The sequence below is a fragment of the Psammomys obesus genome, unplaced genomic scaffold (assembly GCF_907164565.1).
Source record: "Psammomys obesus unplaced genomic scaffold, mPsaObe1.curated_primary_1811, whole genome shotgun sequence".
NCBI classification, from domain to species: domain Eukaryota; kingdom Metazoa; phylum Chordata; class Mammalia; order Rodentia; family Muridae; genus Psammomys; species Psammomys obesus.
In genome coordinates, this window is record NW_026585895.1 from 7,669,972 (window position 1) to 7,696,332 (window position 26,361).

General features: G+C 43.9%; 1 protein-coding gene and 1 pseudogene across 2 annotated transcripts in view; one reads left to right on the forward strand and one right to left on the reverse strand.

The window, feature by feature from the left end:
- The window catches only part of Sestd1 (SEC14 and spectrin domain containing 1), a 93,452-nt gene that overhangs the window by 59,014 nt on the left and 8,077 nt on the right, over positions 1 to 26,361 (forward strand). For both annotated transcript variants that reach the window (XM_055600053.1, XM_055600054.1), the window contains 9 exons: positions 1,179 to 1,234; positions 3,676 to 3,887; positions 10,477 to 10,599; positions 17,522 to 17,716; positions 18,210 to 18,324; positions 19,652 to 19,811; positions 23,083 to 23,164; positions 23,866 to 23,988; positions 24,675 to 24,866. In XM_055600053.1, coding sequence (XP_055456028.1) covers positions 1,179 to 1,234; positions 3,676 to 3,887; positions 10,477 to 10,599; positions 17,522 to 17,716; positions 18,210 to 18,324; positions 19,652 to 19,811; positions 23,083 to 23,164; positions 23,866 to 23,988; positions 24,675 to 24,866 — 1,258 coding nt within the window. The remainder of the gene's footprint in view (positions 1 to 1,178; positions 1,235 to 3,675; positions 3,888 to 10,476; positions 10,600 to 17,521; positions 17,717 to 18,209; positions 18,325 to 19,651; positions 19,812 to 23,082; positions 23,165 to 23,865; positions 23,989 to 24,674; positions 24,867 to 26,361) is intronic.
- Positions 20,835 to 21,958, reverse strand: LOC129671279 (nucleophosmin-like; annotated as a pseudogene).

The following is a 26,361-nucleotide window of genomic DNA, read 5'->3' on the forward strand; positions in this document are numbered from 1 at the left end:
CAAAAGGCCAGGGCCTCATGCCCTTTCTTTTTTATAACAAGTTTTTATTGGTTTGGGAAATGTTGACTTGTGTTTTTACAAGAAGTATTGGGAACTTGGGTCTACCAGTCTCTTTAAACACTCAAATGTTACTGTTTGGTTCCTTTTATTATCAGGTATTAGAGTCCCGCTCTTGCAGCTTTGTATCAGTCTTCATTGTCTTAGCCCTCAGAGAGCATCTAGGCCCCTGCAGAGGTGAAGCCATGGATCAGTTAACAAGTGACAGGATGTACTTGGGAGTACAGCAGCATGGTCTTTGACTTTGATTTGCTAGCTCCTCAGTCTTTCTGGAATTTTCTTTCTCCAGTGTTTAAGAAAGTGAAGGCAGACGTCCAGTTGCCCAAGAAACAGGACCGCAGCAGGAAGGAGTGGAGCACAACTGTTAGCACACTGCACACGCATGCATATGTGGATACGTGTGCATGTTAGTCATGTTTGCATGCGGGTTTTCTCTCTCACTCCTTTGCTAAAGGTGTAGGAGACAAAACTCAGCAAGCACAAATGCAGGTCTAAGAGTTTTCCGGTTGTCTCTGTCAGGGCTTTAATTATGGAATCATGGGTCATGTCATCAAAAGGCCGTTTGACTTTTTTCCTCGCCTGTTTGTATCCCTTTTATTTCTCCTCTCTCACTGTTCTAGCTAATACTTAAGACACTGTGTTGGATAACAAGGGAGAGAGTGGAAACCCTTGTCTCCTTGTGTCTATTGAAGTTTCTGAAGTCTATATTATGTCCTAAAATAATATGTTTGCTATATTATACTTAATTATATATGTTGAACCATTCTTATCTTTGCTCAGAAGCCAGCCCAACTTGGCAAAGGTATCCAATCCTATTAATGTGTTGTTGAATTTGGCTTGCAAATATTATATCAAAAATTTTTGCATTTATGTTTATTTAGGGATATCGTTCTTTTTTGCTCTTTACCTCTCTGGTTTTGGCTTCTTAATATGAGTTGGTAGTAATCATTTCCTAAATTATGGAACAGTTTTAGGAACATTGGTGTTAGCTCTTTAGTAGTCTGATAGAATTTAACATCAACTCTTTCTGGATTATATATGTATTTTGTATAAAACAATTTCTGAGATAGATTTATAGAAATATTACAGCATTTAAAAATTATTCTTTTGATGCCTGCCAGGTCTGTGGATTTAAACTTTCTTCCATCCGTTGATCCTGAGACAGTTCTTCAGACAGGTAAAGTAGAAAAAAAAAAACATCATTTATTAGTGATCATAATAATAATCTAGTAAACAAAGTATGATTCTCTTTAAAAAGTTTATTCAGCACATATGTGGGTAATGTAGTAGGAATTTAAAGGGAAGATGTTCAAACTGCTTTAGGATTAACCTGATGGTGTTTAATATAATATTTAAAATTAATAATGATTAATTATTTTCTCCTGGAAGTACTGGATTTGTTTCCTATTTTATGAAGTGGATTTCACAAAGTGCAGTTGATTCTGTCTCATTGGGTTGTTAGGAGGACTTTCTTTGTGCTGTGTTCCCTCAACAACATTTGACATAATTAGTATTATTGTCTCTGTTTTATACCTCAAGAAGTCAAGGCTTAGAGGTAAAAAATAACCTAAGGAAGTAAGTTGTTCAGAATCAATAAAGAAAATTTATCGTTGTAGCTCCAAGCAGGTCCAAGTGCAGAGGCGCCAGTTACAGCAGTTTGTAATCATCTGTAAGAAACGCTGAGCCCTTGGCAGTGGCATTGTGTACTGACACCCCATGTTTCATGTAGCATGTGTCCTGGTCCCATGTCTGTAGAAGAGATCCATTGATTCTAGAAGAATGAATTAGAAGTCCTTTAATGAAATACTGCAGCTTTATTTCTAACCCTCTTAAATAACTAATAGCTCATACTTCCATCTTACTGGGGTCCAGGAAAAATCTAAGTGTTCTCTGTATGCTAACTCATGTATCCTTCCACACAGTCTGTGAGGTAAGTCTTGTTACTACATCGCTTTTAAAAGGGATGCAACCAGAGCATAAATGGTTAAGATGAGCCCAGGCTTATTGATCCCAGGAGGTAGAGTCAGGAAGATAACAGGTTTGAGGCCTGCCTGATCCACAGTGCGAGTTAAGTGAACGCTTGAGGGACCTGTGGAGACCTCATCTTAACACCAAGAATGCGAGAAGGGCTGCAGATGCCCCTCAGGAGCAGCACACTTTGCTAGCGTGCATGAGGCCCCAGGCCGTTCCTTCATGGGCCGAGTTTTTCATGCATATATACCGCCAGCAAGTTCTGTAGTCAGAACCTGAACCCAGGCAGGGAGCTGCCAGATTGTTTTCTGAGATAATTGTCCTAAATGTTCTCTGGTAAAAATGGTACCCACAAGGAAAATGCTAAGATGACAATCATCAGAGTAGAAAAAGAGATGAGTGTATTCTGATGTTAATGACACACATGTTATCTATATGGAGTCCATGCAAAGACTCAGATGTGTCTTAAGTATTTGCAGTTTTTAAAACAAGTGTTTTTCCAATTATAAAATGCCAGGAATAATTTATTAAAATCTGAATAGTTCTGATGTATTTGTTCAGCTGTATTTCAGTTTTCAATATGATACAGATCTTATTTCGGTAGGGAGCAAAGAAATGCTTATACCCCATAAATTATATATTTAGAAATTACAGTAGTTGGTCAGTAAAAGTACAATTTTTATAAGGCTTAATTTCATGAATTATTTAACATTTTTGAAAGCATTTTATTTTAAGCCATTGATCTAAGAACATTTTAAATATTTATATATATGCACTAAGTTTTGTTTTATATTCTCTGAACACTTAAAGTAGGCATTGAAAGTATATAATGGAGATTTAGAACAATCTAGATTTTTTTTTAAAGAAATTGGTTATATTTGAAAGCTATAATAAAAATTCTCTTTCTAGACTTTAAAAGCCATTTAAATTTAGGATACATTATTTCAGAATAAAGATGAGAAGAAAATTTATAATGTGTACATATTTTTTGATACTTATGTGATAATCAGAGTAGTTTCATCCTGGGAAAATGGTCTCTTTATTTTTGAGATTGTAAATGTGCCTACAGCTTTGTCGTGTCTGAGCAGATTCCTGAGTGAGCTTGCTGCAGTTCTTCCACCCCCGTGGCCTGCTCACTAGTCAGTCTGTTCAAAACACTCCTGTAGAGATTATTTCAGTTTTGTTTTGCACTGCTCATGAGGCTTTCCTCAGGTTACCGTGATCCCTTTGCTTCTCTGTCAACTTCTCTTTTAAGTGCTGTGCTCGACAACTTGAACTACTATTTCTTGAATTAGTAATGAAAATTCTAGCGTGTAATTTTGCTCCACAGAGGAAGACAATTTAGTGCCACAGTATCTTGAGTAATAATCCAGCAAGAATCTGACAAATACATATTAATGCACATGTGCTCCGTTTACTATGGGATGTAGGGTGAATTTGTTCACACAACTGGCCATTTGTTCAGTCCATATAAAATAATTATGTTCTCGTCTGTGTGCACATATGCAGTGTGCTATGTGAGGTTTCCACTTGCACTTCGTTCCTTACAGGAGGGCGGGGTAGGTGTTAAGGCGGGGCTAGGACTGAGGAGATCAGCATGTAGGGACTGTGCTCTGTGGGCATTAATCGCCAGTCTCTTTTGTAAAGGGCACGAGTTGTTGTCTGAGTTGCAGCAGCGTCGGTTTAACGGCTCCGACGGAGGGGTCTCGTGGTCGCCCATGGATGATGAGCTGCTGGCCCAGCCGCAGGTTATGAAGCTGCTCGACTCGCTCCGGGAGCAGTACACGCGCTACCAGGAAGTGTGCAGGCAGCGCAGCAAGCGCACGCAGCTGGAGGAGATCCAGCAGAAGGTGACGCAGGTGGGTCCCGCCCGCCGCCTCTCAGGCGGTGCGTGCAGCGTCGGTCCTCGCGGTGTCTGTCTGTGACGATGGTGCTGAATCTTGTTCATGTCAAGCAGAGAACTTGAGAGATCTCAGACTGGATTCATATCTTTGTAATCTACGTTAAAGTTATACTGTTTCTGCAATGGTGGGGTTCATCATTTAACTCCCTAATGGAAGGGACATCGAAACAAATGTTCTATATATTCACTTAATTCATAAAATTTGAACATGGTTGCTTGAGTTCTTCTTAGTTTCTAAAACTTAATAGTTTGTTCACTATCCCTGTAGAGTATTCTATTCTAGCATTCAAAGGTAGTACATGCAATGTAGGTCATTCTAACATAAAGTTTATTTTTATGCTATTATAAAAATGTTAAATATACTTATGAATTTTAGTTGCTTTTAGAATTGGTTTTCATACAGAATATGGCTGAACATACCAAAAAATAAATATTAGACGTTTCTCGTCATTAGATTATGGTGGATTTTTAATCTACTGAACAATTAAGAAAATAAATCTTTAAGTTATTTTATTTGAAGATACAAGCTGGAGCCGCTGGAGAGATGACTCAGCAGTAATAGAGTGCTGCTCTCTACTGCTCTCGAGAGGACGTGGGTTCAGTTCCCAGTACCCACCTCAGGGCCTCCCAGTTACTGCTACCTCTAGCTCCTGGGAGTGTGGTGCTGTGTTCTCTGCCCTCCGTGGGTACCTGCGCTTGTATGTGCATGCACACACACACACACACACACACACACACACACACACACACACACAGAATCAGGATTAAAGCAGACCTTTACAAATAAGCACAAGCAGCCTGAAATCCTTCAGTGTGTCTTTTTACATCTAGATTTCATTGATTTTCTAGGTAAATATTTACAAAGGCTTCATATGTGTTAGGAATGTACTAGATTTTATACAAGTTAGAAAAGTAGATTTAGTTTTGGTGCTTGTTAAGCTTAAGGAGGAAAGGCATGAAAGGGAAGAAGCAGAGCATTCTAGGCGTTTCTCGAGGGATCCCTCTGTGGTTGCTGTAGTCTGGGAAGGCCTAATGGGAGGAAGTAGCGGTTGGTTTATGCAGGAGTGGAATATTTCACCACCCAGAAAGGAGGCTCCATTTTCTGGTGCCTAGAGAAGAGCGCAATGAGGAATTTGGGGTCTTGGGCTGCCCCAGATTCTATAGAGCATCTTCTCATAATTGAGACACGTATAGGACCACTTTTAGAAGGCTAGTGTTCAGCAAGGAACCAGCGCTCTAACGGTGGTGCATATTTGCTAAGCTAGACCTTGAGAGCAATGTCCAGCCTGCTTTGTGGCCAGGACGGCAGTGTCACATGGAAAAACTCATGGATGGTTTCATTACCAGTGGGTAACAGGTTGGACACTTCTTTGAATGCGTGGCCCAAGGTAATTGTCATCCGATGTGGCATAGCAGAGCCAAAATGCCCCTGCTGTAACCATTAGCTGACTTTAGCTGTAAAGGCTAGAAGGCTAGGCTTCATGGACCATATGGTGTTTTTGTAGTTGCAGCGACTTGGCCTTTATTGTATAATGAATGTATAAGTATAGTATATGTATATGAATGTACACAGTCTCTTTCAATGAAACTTTATCTTAAAAATGGGTAATGGGCCAGATTTGGCCTGTGGGTTGTAGCTTGCTGACCTCTATCTGAATCTGTAGCACGTCATAGGAAGAAAGATGTGAGAGGACGATGTTGAATTCCAGACAGAAAATTGAGGCTTTACATTAATCACATGTAAACTAAAGATGTCTGAGCTTATATTTAATTGTGACTCTTTCCATGTACTCATTAGTATGTTAAAGGCAGTCTGTATTAAGCCTCAGTAAGCTTTAGCCCTTATGATGGAATTGTCTTTGACAAGCACAGAGACGAAATGGCATGGTGGTTAGGACAAGACTCAGATTCTGAATACAGGCCGTCTGGGTGTGGCCTCTTCTTTTTCCAAGCAGGTTAGCCTTGGATAACTGTTGGGTGACTATTCTGTGCCCTCATTTCATCCTCCACAGAGGAATTCCAGCACTAACTAGCAACACACCGGTTAACCAAGACTTTTAAGTGCAGAATTAAGGTGATAATTTTACAAGATCCTTAATGCCTGATGTGGAACAAGTTCTGGCTTTTGGATTTGTCAAAAGCGATAAGAATCATCACCCACATGTACTTTGCTGAGTAGATAAGATAAAAGATGTCAGTATATTGAAAATGCATTTTTAAAATGCCCAATTAAGAGATTATAGCAGGGAGATGATGACAATGGTGATTGTAGTGATGGTGATGATGCTATTTATAACGGTAGTGATGATGGCGCTGCCGCTGCTGATGTTGATAATGACTTTGGTGTTAGTTAACAGATCATTTGTAAAAAGAGACAACTTTCATTGCAGCTCAGGTTTTGTTTCTTTGTTTTTAATTTCTGTTAAAGATAAGGTCTCACTTTGTGGCCCAGGAAGACCATGAGCTCTCTATCGTCCTGCCTCCTGCCTCAGCTTTCTGAATGCTGGGATGGCAGGCAGTGTGGCCACACCTGGCTGTTTACCTTATGAACCTGCCGATATGCTGGCTCACCACTGCTGAGCATGCAGCGTTCCCACAGACCACAGGTCAAAGACCAAGTTCCCTCTCCAAAAGGATTGTTTAAACCTAACTACAGCAACATGTGAATGGCATGTTGAACACATGGCACACACCGTAGTGTCTTTCAGATTTGGAGGAATTCAGTTCATATAAAGCTAACTGGAAAGGTGCACACACATGTGTTTTTGTCAAGTCAGTGCAAACTGACTTTTGCGGGGCATACCTGTGCTGGCCTGTCGCTGAGGACGGGATGTGTGAGCCGTCGGCAGTTCTAGGTAAACTGTGTGCTAAGCTGTCACGTGGTGATTTCAGCCGCAGTTTAGATCAGCAGGGTCGGGCTTCAGAGGAATTCGGCTATCCTCCGTCTGCTTCCGTGAAGCAACCCTGGGTCGGCCACAGCACCGCTTTCCTGAAGAGCCTGTGGGCTTTCCCATCTCTTACTGTGGCAGCACTGCAGGCATTATTTTTAGGACAGCGCAGTATGTCTCCTCCATTCTGGAGAGAGGCCATGGGTGCCAAGCCACGGGTGCCAAGGAGGATGCACTCGCAGTTGCCTGAGTGCACAGCTGGAGGCCGTGTCCGCAGTGGCTGAGCCCCTCCTGCAGTCAGGCGCTTGTCTGCCCTCCTGCCGGCTTGACCTTGTATGCGTCCTGATGTTCCCTCCTGCGCTCCAGTATAAAACAGTAGCGGATCATTAGAGGCATTTTTGTCCTGTGCAAATATTTGTTCTCCCAGGTTTTAAGGATACACCTCTAAGGTCATACTTTGCATTCAACTGTATTAATAACTGTTTAGGGGTCCTATTGCTATAAATTGTGTATAGAGCTGTCTCTGAAATAAGTTAACACTCATACTTGATAGTGAAGTGTGAATGAAGAATTTTATAACACCGTTTGGCAAGGCACCATCATAGATGCAGTTAAATAGACTTGTTTCCTGGACATTGGCCTCAATTTGAATAATGTTATTAGAAATAGTCATACAGTTACTGCATGTACACTACGACCTTACATACTGAGGAAAGTCAGTTTCTGTGTGTGTTAAAGCTGTGTACTATTGGTCATGTAACTGGGTTTCTCTGTCAATGAGCTGTCTCTCCTTTATATGAAATTCATGTTCAGGTTTCTGGCTTCTCTACAGTTGGTTCTGCTCTCTTCCTCACTTTTGTGTCTTTACTGACATGGCAGACAGACTAATGATGAAGAGCAAAGCTTTGCCTTGTGTAGTTAGTTCTATAGGCCAGAAAACCCAGGGTCAGGAGATCTCTTTCTGATTAGGGCTATCTTGCTGTGTAGAAGGCAAAGAGGCAAGAGTTTGATCGAGAAGTAGGCAGTGCAGAAACACACGAGGGTGAGTTAATCAGCAGGCACAGTGGCCCCCGTGTTGAAACTAACTCTGCCTTCACCTCAGATGTGGTGCACAGGGCTGCTGCTGCTATGAGACTTACTGTGGGACTGTGTAACTCCCAGGCTCTGTGCTTTTCCACCTTCCCTGTAGTCTAGCTCCTTCTATCCTCTCAGGCCTTACGATTTGTCTCTCATCTGTGTTTTCCCATAAGGTTTGCAGGTTTCTTTAAAAACTCCTGTCTGTCTTAACTGCTGAATCTATCACTGAAACATGGGCCAGTAATGAGGGTCTTAGATACACCCACTGGAGTGTCCTGAAAGGAGCCTGCACACCCCCATCAAGGTCAGGAAACAGCATCTTTCAGCTTGGGAACAGAGTCAGGATTCATGTCTCCTCTGTGAACATGATGCTGGCTGGTGGAATGAAGCAGGGTGTAGAGCCTGCTCCCCTAGAGGCAGGTCCTCGGAAAGACTGAGGAGGAGGCGGTGAAGATGGTGGCGAGCAGACCCTGTGTTACTCTGAAGAGCACCTGCCGGTAGAGTGCATGAAGAGCTTGACCACAGAGCGCAGGCGGAAGAAAGCCCAGCACAGTTATTCCAGTGACTCAGCAGTAATGCTCTTTTAATTTTGAGCTTGTATTGAGCCTTAAAATAGAAGTCTGTATATTAAGGCGGTAGAATATAAGATAAAAAACCAAAGAGAAACCACAGGAGCCTCCCCCCCCCCACACACACATGAAGTAAACAGACATTTGCACTGAATTCAGTTATTAGTTACTACTAATTCCTGTATGGATGGATTTCTCTTCTAGCTGGCAGGAGTATTTCCACAACAATAGTTTGTATACCTTGCAAAGGCTGTTGAAAATATAGTCAAAACTCGTCATTAGGTGTTCTGGATAGAAGCAAGTATTTCGCTCATGCCATTAGCCATGAGCATTCTCGTCTTTGACAACAGTGGACACTTTTAGAGAAAATAGTGTGTCTGACTGCTGCACAGGCTCATCACATACCCGTGCAACGAGAGTCTTGACCACAGATGCAGCAGGTTCATGAAGTAGCGCATCTTGGGGTTAGAGTGGGCTGGATGGGTCGACTGATTGGACAGTTGGAGAGAGGCAGGCGAGGAGGTGCCTGCTTAAAATGAGGTTTGTAAACTCATCGAAAAGTATTGTAGTTGCAGCATGGAAAATTACTACAGTATTGCAGGTTAGTGCTAAGTGAACAACCACAAGATAGAAATCACTTGGATCTTGAGAGTTGGGTGAAACAAATACATCTAGAAAGATACAGGAGGAAAACGGCTTTGAAGATTAACAGAAGGAAATGCACATGATTTCCTTATGCTGTATGCTCGTACAGTTATAAAAAGGAATGCACAAACATTTAAAACAGCATGTGTTATCCCTGTGTTAGCAGAAGTGTACCACAGCAGACAGGCTGCTCTTCGCTATTTTGAGGCCAGCCCAGCAAGCAATGGTGGCTTCTGCACTCACTTTCCGACAACTGCCCTCTAGGTTTAGGTTTAGGTCACTAGACATCTAGTCTCAGGGTTCCTGTTGTAGCTTAGTGACAGATGACGCTTGGAGATGCTCTTTCCACTCTGCTTTGTTTGAATTTGTTAACAGTGAGTGTGTAGGAGGAGTGAGGGAAACCTGCCTTTGTCTGATCTTAGCTCTGTGCCTCCAATTACCTGATAAAGGCTGACGGGTAAACACTGGTACTTGGTAATGTTGCTTCTGCTAAAATTCACCCAGGGTCTGGTCTGAACTGTTAATATTTGATGGGATACAACTTTGAGCATGTTCGAGATCAGTGATTCATGAGGGAGCATGAGGTTTTGATGCTACAATGACTCTCCTATCTACTCCAAATGGTTCTTTCCTCCTTTCTCCTGCTTCTGCTGGGTCCTGTCATGCTGGCAAATTGTAGACCTCCTCCCCGCCAATATTCTGTTGAGCGGAGTGTGGGACTTCTCTCAAGAAGTCTGAGTGTTTATCCTAGGAAGACACCTAGAGAGTATTAAAGTATTCTCATTCTGCAGTTGGCTACTAAAGTGAGAAAGTAGGGTTTTAACTTTGCTCCCTAACTCTGTTTTTAGGGCTTTGGAAAGAATATTCCACGGGATCATTACCCATGTCCTTTTGGTCCTAGTTTTTCAGTAGTATATTGTTACCTTGGACAAGTCGTTTAATTTCTGAAACTCGACTTTCTGAAGTGTGAGGTAAAACCTCTCACCAATGTCATTTCTGATGTCCTTCCCAACCCCAAACCCTGCAGTTATGGATCTCTTATTATAAGTAAAACTTAACCTTCTTTATAGAAGCATTGAGTGTCGCCACCCCCTCCTCATCCCCCGCGCCAGCCCGTCAGATGGTCGGGTAGCTGAGCCAAGTGTTAGCTACAAAGTTCATCCTTCTTAATTCCGGTTTTTGGAAATAATATCCAGTATAAATACATAATTCCAAATGAGCATGTACTGCCAGTGATACGCAATAGAATTTAAATTATTGAAGTTATAAACATGTGGGGAATTTAGGAATTAAGGGAAGAGAAACTAATGAGAATGAAAATTTGAAAAGAGCTTTTGGTTATTCTCATTTCCCTTTTCCTTTGTAGGTTGTGAATTGGCTGGAAGGGCCTGGGTCTGAGCAGCTGAGAGCACAGTGGGGCATCGGCGACTCCATCAGGGCTTCCCAGGCCCTGCAGCAGAAGCACGAGGAGATCGAGAGTCAGCACAGCGTGAGGACCTTTCCCTCTGCGAGGCACAGTGGGGCCTCCCACGGGCATCACTAGTAGTTGGGGGATGCTGAGTGCTGTGTACTGGGTTGTTCCCCATGTTGCAGTAGGGACAGAGTGCTCATGCTGAGTGCCCAGAGATCTGAAGGTACACTCCAACAGTACATGATCAGTGATAGTGTGGGCTTGATTCCCAGAGGCTTCCATGGCTTTGTTTCAGAAGGACGATTTGGGTGTTGTTTACAGTATCAGGGAAAAGGTGACCAAAAACTACAGATCCTTTCTCAGCAGTCCTGAGATAGAAACTTCTGGTTTTAACTGTCGTTTTAGCAAGTATTGTTCATGTACACTGTGGTTTCACTGTGACATTCTTATACTTGCATTTCAAATACTCCGATCATATTCACTTCCCTCTTCAAACTCTCAGTTGCCCCTTACCCTGTTTCTCACTGCTGCCTTTCCTTTTCCAAGTGACACTCCTGTAGGCCTCAGAGAGAGGAACCCCACCACAGCCACTGTGTTAAACCCAGCTGTGGATCCGAGGATGTGGGATAGACCTGTCTGTTCTCTGTTGGTTAAAGATTTACTCTAGGGAATCAGATATAGATTGGGCAATAAATTAATCCCAAAACTGGCTGCAGATAATAATGGCTCAAGAGAATTTGAAATGTAAAAGTTGGTAAGTGAAGGCACCAGTGTTGTTTGGCTTCTGCTGTGGGGTAGTGAGCCTGGCCTCAATGAGAAAGCCACATTCAGCTTGGGAGGAAGACCTTCCGTCCCCTCAGCCATGTTGCTTATGTTGATTTTAAGTGGACTGAATACAAAATTGGAAAAATTAAAATTAAATCTGTTAATTTGCATCTCCTTAGAATATCTTCAAAAACTAGTCAGAAGTAACAATGGTGAACCCATAAGAAACTTAGAAATTAAATCCTATAACTGAAAATATATACATTTTAATGTATTTCACAGTTTCCAACATGGATCTCTCTTTCATGGTTAAACAAAGTTGTAAGTGGATAACTTATGAGCCCTGTTCCTGGGATAATAATCTTCTTAATTTTCTTGATCCTTTTCAAATGATGTAATGCTATTGAGTTGTTTGGGTTTTGGTTTTGTTTTATTTTTGATAGGGATTTAGTTTGTTAGAACTGTGTATATTATTCTGGAGTACATTATTATAGTATAAATGGATTCTATAATTAGTTTCCTTATTTAGTTCTTGAAAACAATATATGTCATAGAGCATTCTGACTTCATCTGAGAGGTCTTAATTACATAAGACTTCTAGTGAGGGCTTGTGATGTGAGGATCCTGAAGGCAGGTCATTATGTTTTGTTATTTAAAAAGAGAGAGAGAGAGGGAAACACTTGTAGGTGTAAAATGAATTATCACATACCATGTGTAAGCTGACATTGGCTACGAAGCACATTGCGTGTTTTGTAAGTCTAGACAAATGTGCAGATTTATCCATGGACATGCCTGCATAACGTCTGTACACGATCGTTAAGTTACTTCAAAGAGGCAGCATGTTTATGGAGCCTTTGGCTGCAGCGTACATTTGTGTTTTGAAATGTATGCAGAACTGTTACATTGGATCGGACCATGTAGATTCCAGATGCCACCACGCTGTTGACAGACGATACTGGCGTCAGAGCGGATCTCTGTGCCCGAATGATCTCCTTTCTGTTTCGTTCTTAGAGAAACCACTCAACATAAGGAGTGAACTTAAGAGACAATGTGGTCTAGCTTGTGTCTTAGTTCTTGAGCTGTTAGTACTTGGGGACTTACATAGCTAAATTGACATCTGAGAAACACTTATGGCCCATTGTAGATGTCACATAAGTCATGTGTGGTATTTGGCATTCATTGTATGATTGGGAGGTGTGGAAAGAGTGTTTGGGAGTGTGGATGAAATGGAGTCAGCCGCAGGCTGATAACTGCTGAAGCTTGGTGGATCATTTTGCTTGGTTGTACTTTCATTAGATTTGAAATTCTCCCTGAAAGGCTTAAAAAGAGGAGTGTACTGTTCTGACCAATAGGTGGCACTACACTGTTGCCTTGTGAATGGGTTGGTTGGCCTGCTTATGATAGTTAAGTCTCTAATATTCAGTATTTTATTAAGACTTTCTTAGCTTGGTATGGTATGCCATATACCTGTAATCTCAGGCAAAGGATGGAGAATTACCACAAGTTTGAGCCCAGTCTGGTCAACATAGCCAGTTGTAGATCATCCAGGGCTACATAGTGAGACTCCTCCATCTCAAAACCACCAACCAACCAACCAACCAACCAACCAACCAACCAACCAACCAACCAACCAGAAACCCGACAACAAAATAAAACTCTGTTCTTTGAAAATAAGACCCAAATGTTGAAAGCATTCATTGGTGTTTTTCAGGTCTTGTATAGTAGTGACAAAATTCTAGTATTGATAGCTAACAAAGAAGTTGGAACATTTTTACTATATCATTTGCATTTAATTACAGTGTCCAGCATTAAATTTCAAATTTCACATAAAAGCATAATGGAGAACTAAAACCTCCAATGTGTTTGTTTAGGATTAATGTAAAGAAGAAGACTCCTACCAACATGCAGTTTTTTGCACAGGATTATGGGTTGGAAATTCACTCAGCTTTTTAATACTACAGGGAAATAGAGACGTGGTGGGTGTAGAATCTGATCACAGATGTGAATGTGTCTAATTGAAGCGGGGTGGGTGTGGTGTGGCGTACCTGTAACCTCAGAGCTGTAAGAATTCCAAATTGGAAGACAGTCTTCTCTCCAAACCTTCAAAAACTATACAAAAGAGTTTTCGTCCAGCACAAGCCTTACTTGTACAATTTGGCAGAGGCACACATAGTGGGAAAGCTGTGGTAAGAGTGAAGTGTAGTCTCTGGAGCCGTTTTGGCGTTCAGCCAGTGGCCTAGCCTCGGAGGCCGAGAGCTCCTGGTGTGCCATCTGATAGCAGCCAGCAGCATGGCTTTGCTTGAGGAATCAAGGCACGAACCCTCTTGATAAAGACCATGTGGGAATCGCCTTGGTAACCTGGCCTGACAGTTTCTTTCCCCTGCATTAGGATGCTTGTTCTGGTAAAGGTCATTCCAGCTGTGCACCACCACACACACTGGTGGCAGAGACCTGACCTCGTGCTATAAAGAAGGCATTCAGGCTCATCGGCCACCCAACAGTTGGAATTCAAGCCCCAGATTTTGTGTGTCTTCATTTTACCATACTCAGTCATTTTCCGTACAACAGATGTGCAAGCCAGGTAGATCAGAGTATTCACATCAAAGGCAGCGTGCTCACCTGAGCTCACATGTACCCTACACACCCCTTTTAAAGGGAGAAACACTTTAATTAATTTTCAGTAAATCTTATAGGCAAGCCGGGTCTTCGTTGACCCCCATCCTCGACAGGCTGATCTGACTCTTTGACAACTTCAGTTATGTAAATCAGTGAAATCCGTATCTCTGATCAAGGTATTGATTTGGGGGCATGCCAGCCCTTGTGTTATAGTTACACCCCTGTCAAGGTTACAAGAACCTGAATTCCCTGGGCCCCCCAAACAGTTTAGACTGCTTGATATGCACCAAGCCAACTGAAGCTTGAAGTTCTCAGTGAGAAACTGTGTTCTAGAACACTAACCAGCCCCTTAGTTTATTGCTTTGCTTAAAATCATTGCAACTTCTTTTTCAGGAACTGGACACATTTCTGCAGAATACTAACTAAATTTCTAAGTGCTATAAATACGACAGTGAAATCACTTTCTATTTGAGAGCATGATAACAATTTTCTCCACGATACTTTTCTCACGAAAGTAGCCATTCTTGAGCTGGAGAGAAGGGGCTGCTTCCGAGCCTGGTGGCCCGACTTGTATCGTCTGTACCCACATGGGGGGAGGAGAGACCCCACTTCCAAGAGTTGCCCTCTGACCTCCCTCCGTGCAGCCCATTAGCACCTACACCCCCCACGTGCACACAAAACACACACGCGTGAAACAAGGTTCAGCGACTCTCTCTATCAGTCATTGGAATAACTTCATATTTTTAAAAACACCTTAGAAACAAATTGTTTCTAAAATAATCAATAAGATGGTGAGACAATCCTTACTACTACCATTAGGCCCACAGTGACGACCTTTACAGTGTGACAGTGTAGGCTTGTAGGACTTTGTTGTATGGGTTCCCATATGTATTGCTACTGTGTTCTTAGTCGTGTGAACGGAAAATACGTTCAGACGTTGCCATACTGAATTGGATATCAAGTCTGCACTGTCTGTCGCATTGTGCGTATTTGCTCAGCGTGTGCCAGCTTAGCACATTGCTCTGAATGCTTGAGTTACAGCAGAGCCTTGCCGTGTGGAATTTCAGTCAAGTCAGGAGCGACGGGGAGTAGAGAGCAGCAGAGGTGTCGTGTTGGGGAAAGGCCTCTCTGAGGAGATGAGTTGCCCATTCTTGAAATGTGGTGAGGGGGTAATTCCTACAGAAGACACCTGAGATAGAAAACCCATGCTGGAGAGATGACGGAGATGTGATGTTCCCAGGGAACAGGGAGCACAGAGACAGAAGCCCCAGTGCCAAGGGAGAGTCTGTGGCCGGGATGTGTGATGACCTTCAACCTGTGGGAAGGAACTAAGGCTGCTTCACAGGGAGTGTGCAAGTCTTGGCACACGTTGACCATGGACTCGTATGGAGTGTAGCGTTAGAGACAATAACAAGGAAGAACTAACAAGTGTTACAGAGGCAGCGGACATTTGAGGAGACGTTAACTTCACACAGCAGAGCCAGCAGTACTCTTTGGTGGGGGACCGAAGCTTTGGGAATTTTTTAGTACACATGACATGATTGATTGGTTTTAGAAGAATGGAAGTACAAAATTAGGAGAACGTTAGGAGAAATTCAAAAGAATAGGAAATGAGAGAAAATGAGTGTTGAAAACTCTTGTAAAGGAGTGTGTGTGTGTGTGTGCATTTCTGTATGAGTTTGCATGTGTTCATGTTTGCATGTATGTGAAAGTAAGCATGTATGTGTGACTTAAAACATATTAAAATGTAGACACCCTAGAATGTGCCCTTAAATATGTCTTAGCTGATTACATGTGATGAAAGCAACCCAGGTGAGGAGCGCTGGCGGGTGACACAGACAGCGCTGCTGCAGAAGCAAAGCTGTGCGGCAGCGGCAGCGGCAGCGGCAGCGGACGGGCTGCCCTGAGTCCCCGAGCCATGGCTGCAGGCGCGGGCTCAGCTGTGAGGCGAGGTGCAGGGCTCCAGTGGAGGTCGGCGTTTCAGGTGGGGTCAGAGGAGAAGCAGGATCCTAGGAACTGAACGCTCTCTCGTCCCTGCATGTACTCAGTACGTGGGAGGCGAGTGCGTGTGCACAGGTTGTGAAACTGAAGGGAGATCATGGAAGAGGGTTACGAGGTTCTGAGAAGGGAGTGCGGAGGCCAATAAGACACATGGAATGTGAAAGTGGAAAGGAGGGTGTGTGTGTGTGTGTGTGTGTGTGTGTGTGTGTTGGTGGATGGGGAGCACGGGCAGTGCTGAGAATGTTTGGAGAAAGGGGGAAGAAGAATAAACAAAAAAGGATTTTTTTGAAAATGATATTACAGAATAAAACTTAATCCTTGTGTACGGCAAGCTTTTTAAATGATAAAAAACTGAGGTCTTTGATATGACCGAAGCACAAAGTGGGAGATATGCACCCTTGGTACTGCTACAGCTCCGGAACCCTTAATGTGTCCAGCTAATATGTGGTAGTTCCTGTAAGTTGTTTAAGGAAAGGCCACCTATTTGGCCGAAAGACAAGTCCTTAAAAGAGAGCAGGAGATGGAAGGAGCGAGGAGACGGAATCGTGAGAACGGAAAAAAGGACTAGAGAGACGGGAACAGTGCCAAGGTCTGGGGGATAGTGACAGCCTTAAAAGGCCTGCACACTTCCTGCCCCTCCCCACCCGCCAGTGTGGGCAGCAAGCACTGAAACTGTGTCTTTACGTGGCATAAACGCTGAGGGACTGAGGTGTTGGTAAGCCACATAGCTGTGGAGTGCCACTGTGCCGTGTGCTCTGCCAGGACCATGCTTGTGTGGTGCGCAGCTGTAGTGCCCGAGCCACCCGTGGCCGCCGTAGCTGCGGTACATCAGTAGGAGGAAGCATGGCCTGGCTCTAAGCGCAGGTGGGCATAGCCTTTGATGCAGGAGGCTGCCAAGTTCCGGACGGTACACCTGTTGGACAGTGATTGGTGGACCCGTGGGATTATAGGTGTGGGCCTGCTGGAGGACAGCTGGGGTCAGAACTTGCAGATCAGAGAATGGGGTTCATGAGGTCATGCTTTAGGGAGCTGTGCAGCAGTAAGCAATTAGTTTTTATGGCGTCTGCGGTAGGTCAGTGAGATGATGTGAGACTATATAGTTGAGAAAGAATCTTCGAGTCAGGGAGACAAGTTCTACAGTTGGCGTTGATAGGTGTCTTTATGGTGGAAGTGTGCTGAGAGAAAGCCAAGCCTTTGCCACACCCCTGGTGGGGTAAAATTCAGATTCAGCAGTGTGCACTGAGAAAGTGGTGAGGTTTGGGAGAGCAGACTAGAAACAGAGTGGAGCTAACAGTGAGGAATGGCCTAACCGTGAACCCACCCAGGCCTGTGGGCCCTTGGTGGTAAGGACTATAGTTGGTCTGGGGAAACGTCAGGGGCCCTGTGTTTTCTGAGTTAAATTGGCATCCCTTAGAGCAGAGAAGAAGGGGCCTTTTAGAAGGCTCGGGGTAGACGGGTTTGGGCTGGCTTCAGGGACCACCGTGGACGGACTTGAGGGATCCTCTCAGATCTTCTCCTGTGGAGAAACCATGGCCAGCGCCCCAGGGGCCTGCTGACCTTGGGTGCTGACCCCCAGGAGCCTTCTGACCTTCGGTGCTCTGCTGTGCCCCTGCTGCAGGAGTGGTTCGCGGTGTATGTGGAGCTCAACCAGCAGATTGCAGCCCTCTTGAACGCTGGGGACGAGGAGGACCTTGTGGAGCTGAAGTCTCTGCAGCAGCAGCTGAGCGATGTGTGCTACCGGCAGGCCAGTCAGCTCGAATTCAGGCAGAACCTCCTGCAGGCGGCTCTGGAATTTCATGGTGTGGCCCAAGATGTGAGTACCTGCTCTGATTGCTTTCCATGTCACCAAACGGTACAAACAATATGCGTAAAACTTTTGTAGGTTTGCATGCCCCGTGATTACTTTTCTGGGACAGTAATTTACTGGTGGAGGTAATGAAATGAAATCCTTTAATTAGAAGTTATTTTGTTATTCTGCATGCGACTAAGCCTATTGTCTAATTAAGCCTAATGTCTAAGAGCATTCCAAGCTAGCTGCTGGCTTTGATGGTTTCTCCGTGCGTATGTTTTGTAACATAGACGGAAATGGAGCCATCGGTAACTTCCTGCACTCTGCTGACCCTCCTGGTGCATGCATTAGTGTGTCCCATCCGTAGATAACACGTGTTCTGATTGCTCGTCCTTATCTTTTAACTGCGTAGTCTCTCCAAGTGCACTGTGACGACCTCATTAGCTAAAGCCCATTAATCCCTGAAGCCTTGAGATGCCGGTTACATGAGGCTTGTCTCTCTGTCCCTCTGCTTCAGTTGTCTCAGCAGTTGGACGGCTTATTAGGGATGTTGTGCGTAGACGTAGCGCCAGCTGACGGAGCATCGATTCAGCAAACTTTAAAACTGCTTGAAGAGAAGCTGAAAAGTGTTGGTAAGCAGATTTTAAAAGCGCTGAAACCAGAGAGTTCTCTTAAAAATATCACCATGCGTAGACAATTCATTTATATACCGAACTAATTATCATTTGCAGGGAACACAGAAAACATAATATTGAAAGGTTTTATTCCCTTGAAGGGTTATGATTTGATTTATGCTAAAACATTTCTTTTCCATTGTGGTTGGGCAGCCCTGCCTTCCTTGGGCCCTTCACCTTCCTGTTACTCAGTCGATCTAAAGGTGCTGTGTCTTGCTAGTTCAGGGACAGTTATTTTAAATGCATGCGGAAACCGTAATTACTCGTGAATGTTCCAGGGCAAACCCTGCATGCCTTGACCGGTGTTTGACGTGGTGATTTTGTTGTTGCTGTATTCTAACCAAGAGAAAGCGAACAGTTGGTTTGAGTTTGTGCATCGTATCTCCACACTGGGAATAATCTCCAAGGGAAGTGTGGTCCAGTTTCATTAACCCAGCTCTGTCACTGGACATCAAGACCCTTCACGTGTGTTTGCAGTAGGAAACACAGTGAACTTCCCTAGTCGGCAGTGAAATTGAGAAGGGGCATTTTACAGAAGGGCTGAGTGGAGAGGGGGCAGAACACTGAGGCGAGTTACTAGGAAGTGATGACACATGATTGAGCCAATTAATTCATTATGAAAACAACTTCAGGGAATTCGTTTAAAAAGCATTTTTGTATTGACATTTTACTTGCTTACAGCCTTTGTTAGTGGATGATATGCATAATACTATTTAATAATTCAGATGCCAAGCATGCTTTTAAAGTATCGGCAGTTCTCTTGAGCCACCCCTTAGCTCAAAAGAAAACTCCTATGCACACCTAATCTGGAGTCTAGACATGCTGAGTGGGGTTTCCTGGCGTGTAGCTGCGGCAGGCTTCCTCACAGGTTCATCCTCTTACTTTGATTATATATTGCAAGCATTGTTTTTGTTTTTTTTTTTTAATCTCGCAAATCTTACACATTTTTAAGCAAATCGTGTGCTCAATCGTTTCCCTAAAATTGGAGCATAAAAGCAAAAGGGAAAAATAGAAAATCGTATTTGTTGAAATAGGAATTGTTACACTCTTAGTTTTTAAAAGTAGTCATGTATACATATTTATCTTTTGGAGATTCCCTTTGGGGAGAATTTGGCAGCAGAGAGTTGCATCTTGAGCCCCGTTTCAAGGTTCTGTTGCCTGAAATAGTCAAAGGTCTGCGTCCTGGCATGTCAGTGTCTAAAGCTAGTACATTTGGTACCCTTGTCCAGCTGCTGTGGGGAAAACACCCTTATTAAGAGATTCAATCCAGTGTTGTTTGTTTTAGATGTGGGACTGCAAGGTTTACGAGAAAAAGGTCAAGGCCTCCTGGATCAGATCTCCAACCAGGCTTCCTGGGCCTATGGAAAGGACGTAACCATTGAAAACAAAGAAAACGTGGACCACATACAAGGAGTGATGGAGGATATGCAGCTTAGAAAACAAAGGCAAAGTCTGAACGTTAATGTTACATTTACCCAGATAATGTGAGACCAAGAGAGAAGTTAAATACCTTATATGTTGCATAGACTCAGGTGTCTTACCTGTTTGATCATATACATGTGATAATTATTATACATAATTTTTCTGACAACTAATGCCAGTTCAGTACACAAACTGTCTCCCCCTTACGGGGCTGTAAAGACTTTAGTTGTACTCAGATATTGATGTCTACTTTAAGATCTTGTGGAGGTGCTTTTCTCTTACGTTAGAGCTCCGTTAAATCTTGCCTGGCTGTTTCTGCATCTCATCTTTCTAGGTCACATGTCGGTTAGTGTGTCGGTTGTAGGCTTAGGCAGTAGACTGACACTGATTTTGCTTCACTTGCTAGACTCATGGGAACTTGAGGCTGTAGAGCAGCGACTCTCATCCTGTGTGGGTTGTGACCCCTTTGGGTGTCACATGTCACATATCTGGTGTATCAGATACTTCCGTAACAATTCATAACTGGAGCAAAGTTACAGTTAGAAAGTAGCCACAAAGTAATTTTTATAGTTGGGGTCACAACAACATAAGGAACTGTATTAAAGAGTCACAGCAGTAGGAAAGTTGAGAAGCATTGCTCTAGAGACTCAGTCTATAACAGTGCCCTGACAGTGTTAGAAAGTAAAAGATTCACATTACGGAAGCAAAACCATGGCGCACACCTGTAACCCCAGCACTCAGGAGACAGAGGCAAGTGGGTCTCTGTGAGTTCAAGGCCAGCTGGCTCTAGGACAGCCAAGGGAACACCAAGAAACCCTGTCTCCATAAAAACAAAACAAAAATTACAGAGGCAAGAATAGGTACAGATATGTAACCCGGCATGGCTTTGTGGAGTATGCACACTTGAGTCGTGAAGAGAATTTCACAGAAATTCCCATCTACATAATGAAGAGTCACAGGGCAGGGATCCCTTCTGCTCCTTGCCCTGCACCTGCAGTGTCCTTACTGTGGGGTGCGACTTCCTCCACTGTCAGAGATCTTGAGGAGCCATCTGGAAGCATCAGTCATCTGGAAGCAGCTCTTCACGTAATTGATGAACTTGGCTTCCACTCTGAGAAGAGAACCCTCTTTTCTATACTTGCTTGCATCGTTGCCTTAACATCTTCTACAGAACTTGGTCCTTTGGGTGGTTTTTTTTTGTTTTTTTGTTTTGTTTTTTTTTTTTTGCTTTGGATTTTTGACCTTTTGATCATGGCGTTGATATTTTTTAAGTCTTTTCCATTCTGGTTTGATTTTTTTTTTTTTTTTCATTTTTGGCTGGAGTATGTCATACAGACTCCTTTACTGGAGCTGCTTCATCAGTTTTCTCATCATCATCATCATCTTCATCAAGCTTTCCTTTTTTCTGTGGAACCTTGTTACCACTTTCAGGTGCAGATCCATTCCCAGACATACTTAGGAGTTTTGCACCCTCTTCACCTCTGTCTTCTGGCTCTGTATCCTGTTCCACATTACTAGGTGATGTGCACTAAGGTGCACAGGCCCTGGGGTCTGCCTGGGCCTGAAGACCACAGGTGGTGGTGTTCAATGGCCCCACCTGGTGCTTGTACAACTCTTTGCACACTTGAGTCTGTTACTTTAATTGGACTGCCCTGTAATTCACCAATTCTGCCTCAGCTGTATGTAATTCATCTTTAGCCTCAGTATCTAAATTGACCTTTCTTGACAAATGGTGCTCATTTCACCATTATCCATCTTTTTGTTTTGTTTTGTTTTGTTTTGTTTTTGAGACAGGGTTTCTCTGTGTAGCCTTAACTGTCCTGGACTTGCTTTGTAGACCAAGCTGTCCTTGAACTCACAGAGATCCACCTGCCTCTGCCTCCCTGAGTGCTGGGATTACAGGCATTTACCCCCGAGCCTGGCACCATTATCTATATTAAAGTAATCCTCTTTATCAGCCTTCAGTTCACAACCAGAGGAGAGCTGTGAGGCCTCAACGGTCTCATGCCCATGTTCATCATCCCCCCCCCATGGGGGGGAGGGGGGCATGGACTTCTGGTGAGAGAGAAGCTGGCCTGAAGATGGCTCACAGGGTGAGATTGCACTGGGCCTGTCTTCTGCAATGAAATCATGTTGTTAGGATATGTGGGAGGCCACCTTCAGCTCTGGGTCCTAGTGTCCATAAATGCCACAGAGTTGCTCTTGCTTTGTTTTTCAGATACACTGTGGTTTTCATGTGTCCAGGACTACTTCCCTTTTCTCTTGTTTTCTATCCAGTGGATGCTTGTGCTAGGAAAGTCCCTTTTTCCTCTCCACCCCCACAGCGTGCTTTCCATGGGTCTGTAGGAGTTTTTATCATTTCCCATGACCATTTTCCAATCTGACTCATGTGTGCTTAGATGATATACAAGTTAAACTTAAGCTAAACTGTCTTATTTCCCGACGACACAAAATATGTATGAGCTTACATGTGTTAATCATCTTTATTATGAAGGGGTCTTGCATACTTCTTACATTTTTCTCCTGTCACTTGTAGAGGAACCTTAACAAGCTATGCTGTAACATTAGGCTGTAATTGAGAAGTACTTATTTAAAAAGTAACCTGTTGGTAGCTAGTTCTGTGTTATCATTAGGCTTTCTTCAGGAATGCTGACTGTAGAGCCTGGGACCTGGTTAAATTCCTTGTTTCTGGTATGTGGAGCTTTTCAGGAGTCCCCTTCCTGCTTCTCATCACAGAACTGTGTGGGAATGGAAGAAATGGGCCAGATCTAGCTACACCAGGACTGTTGGCATTTGCTCTGTATGTTATGTGTGCAGGCCACAGTGAGATTAGACAATGCTCTGCATTGTGTTTGTCTAAACTCAAAACATCTGTGGGTTTTCTTCCTAAAGAGTATAGATATAAGTTTTTAATTAAGAATTTAAGATTATTTTAGAGAATATAATTTGATAAAATATTTTAGATTTCCACAAAATATCATCTTCTAAACTTTCATACTTTTATCTTTGAAGATTGTTTAATAAAGTTGGCGATGGGTTTTCCTTGGGTAAACTGCATTTATGCTTTGCTTCAATATTTTGCAGAATCCATGCTATCCTCAAGAGGGTTTGTCATTCAGTATCATTCCAGGTATTTTGAGGTCTTGATGTAACATAGATAATAGACTAGATATTCATAAACTTCTGACAAGCCAGTACAACATAGTTGCAGTCTCCATAGCGTAGGACTAAGTACTTTAGTGATCTGTCACACGCTGCCTGAAGAGTGAGCTGAGCCTGTGTTTGGTCCGTTAGATGTGAGGACATGGTGGACGTGCGGCGGCTGAAGATGCTTCAGATGGTGCAGTTGTTTAAGTGTGAGGAGGATGCTTCCCAGGTAAGGCCTGCAACCCCTGCCCAGGAGGCTAGCTTAGATGAAGTTCATTACACTTTAACTCAGAAGGTTAACCTCACGGAGCTATGAAGAGTGGACTCCTGTGATGCTGAGAAAGTCCGCTTATCCCATCAGGCTCTTGTTTCTCCTGTAGGGAATAAGACTCGGTGCTCCATCTGGTTTGCTGATCCCATTTGACTCACCCCTTGGTAACCCTGTGTGGATTTAGAGATTCAGAACATTTATTAATATTTTTGTCAGCTCGGTTGTTAGTCCTGTCCTGGAATGAAGGCTAGTGAAGCACATGGCTTTCCACCCCACAGAACAATTCTCAGCCCTGCATAAACAACTTGATGCAATCATGTGTTTAGTGTCAGAACTTATTTACACAATCTTGATTGTGTAGAGAGAACTTACTATTCTCAGAATCCATATCTGTATTGATCCCAGCAGAACTGTATTATAGGGGCCCATGGCCTTGTATTATGTGTTGCTAGTTTTACACTGAGGTCCAGCCTTAGCATTTGAGACAGCATTTGAGGAGCAGGGGAAACATTAGTTCATAGAGTATGGCATTGAATGAATGCTAAAACCAAGGTTTTAGTTCTTATAATTAAAGAACTAACTAACCAAAGATAATTTTTATGCAGATTTAACGCAAGAAAAGAGCTCTGATTCCAGCTTTCTTCTGTACTTTCCTGTAGGCGGTGGAATGGCTAAGTGAACTTCTGGACGCCCTGCTCAAGACCCACACCAGGCTGGGCGATGAGGCTCAGGAAACAAAGGTTTTACTGGAAAAGCATAGAAAATTCGTGGATGTCGCACAGGTACAGACGGAACTTGCCTTCGCTGTAGGTGCAGTCTGTGTGGCTTTCTGTAAGATTATAGCGCAGCCTCACCTTCCAGGTCTGCGAAGCTCAGCTTTGCTACCCACAGCTAAGAGGGTGCCAGCTGGCGCACTAGATTGGCCCACCTGAACTCGAGGACTTGCCTCCTGAGTGTAGGGCCTCCGCGCTCCCTGTACTTTGCATTATGGGTTGTGCCGCCGTGGGGACCAGCTAACAGTTCACAGCACTGAGGTGAGGTGTTTGTTAATAACCGCAAAGTAGAAGCAGCAGTCCCGCCATCTCACCAGAGGTAGCACACGGATACACAATTATTTGGGGACTGAGAACACGTTTGTGGATTTCCCCTAATACAGAGCGCACAGGGTTACACTCCTGTACGTAATATAAGGAGTGTAGCTAACTTCACCGCCTCCTTCTGGTAATCAGAGAGCTGGCATTGTTTGGCCAGCAGAGTTTAGCCGACCGAGTCGGTGAGCACAGTATACGGATGGAAGCCTGCAGCGACTCAAAGCGTGAAGCTAACCAGACAAACGGCTGCATTTGTTGATTGTGTGTGCCGATCCCGGAAGCCACGGGGCTGTGCAATATTGATGTGGTGCCACACCCTGTCCCTCCCCCTTCTGTGACCTGTTTATGTCTAACCCGGTGGTGATTTTCCTTCCTAGAGCACTTACGACTACGGCAGGCAGCTGCTGCAGGCCACCGTTGTGCTGTGCCAGTCTTTGCGCTGTGCTTCCCGCTCCTCGGGGGACACGCTGCCTCGGCTGAACAGAGTGTGGAAGCAGTTCACAGTAGCCTCTGAGGAGAGAGTGCACAGGCTGGAGATGGCGATCGCCTTCCACTCAAATGCCGAGAAGGTAGGCAGGAACCTTAAAAACGTGTTTGAATTTTTACTTTTATTTTGTGTGTTTAAGTGTTTGCCTGGATTTAAGTCTGGGCATCACATGTATGTGGTACCTGTGGAGTCCAGCAGAGGGCGCCAGATTCCCCTGGGACTGGAGTTACCATCAGTTGTGCATTGTCCCGTGGATCCTAGAACTGAGCCTGAGGCCTGTTGGAAAGTGGGTGATGTTCTTAACCACTGAGCCCTCTCCAGCCCCAGTGTACTTCCTGGAAAAGGGAAGGGTGCCAGTGTTTAAAAGTGTTACTTGGAATAATATAATTATGGGATTAATGTGTGTGCTACTATTCATATTCATTCTGTTGCTAAGGTTCACTTGAATGTGTGTGATGTCTTAAGACTTAACACTAAGTCTCCTGACCTGACCCGGCTCTGGGGACCTTGGCCACAGGATTCCAAAGCTACAGGCGTCCTGTTTCCCTTTGTCTTCCTTGCTGGCCCTACCCAGCCAGGTCCTACCCCGCCAGGTCAGGCTTCTGTCTGCATTCTGCTGTCACCTTGTCAGGCTCTTTCATTGGTCCAGGAAAGGAAACTGTTTTAGCAACTATATCTTTAGTACTTTTCGGAATTTTTTTAATTACTTTGTGATTTCATAATTCAAAGTAAAGGCTGGCCAAGAAAACGAATGAACAAACAAAACAGAACCTCAAAACAAACAAACAAACAAAAACTCTTTGTTCTGTGGTGATTTTTAAAGATTCATTCTAGAATTTATTTTTCCATAGTTTTATGTCACTAGTTCTAGAAGCTGCTAAAGATAAAGAGAGCAGTGTCGTTTTGGCAAATTTCTGATAGAACACACATTTCCCCTCACTCGGCGATGCTGAGAACATCAGGAAGGAAGCTTAACAAGGCAGTTAATTTTGTGTTGCGCTGTCACGGTGCAGTTTATATGCAGGGGACCTTGGAGCCTGAGCTGTAGCCTCATCTCACGACAGAACAGGTGTGACAGGGAACCTCAGGAGCTGAGGCCGTTGAAGCACATGTCGGAAGGGGCCTCGGTTGAGTCTCTCCTGTGCGCCGAGCTTGACAGACACTGAGTTGTGCTAGTTCTCAAGTGGGAAGACCACCAGCTCAAGGGCAGGCCGAGCCGTCAAGAGAGACCCCGCCTTGAAGAACAAGCAGCAGACAAATGACGGCCTCAAGAGGACTACGGCAGGAAATGGAGGGCACGGCTTGGCCTGTTTATCGACTGGTTATTTCAGCCAACACTTTCATTATTACACAATATGGCGCTCACCCAGAAAAAGTGTAGACCCTAAATGTGCTAAATGGGCTTGCACAGGACGAGCATGGCAGCGCAGCATGTGCAGTGTGTGTGTGTGTGTGTGTGTGTGCAGAGAGTGCAGAGTGTGTGTGTGTGTGTGTGCAGAGAGTGTGTGTGTGTGTGCAGAGTGTGTGTGTGTGTGTGCAGAGTGTGTGTGTGTATGTGTGTGTGTGTGTGCAGAGAG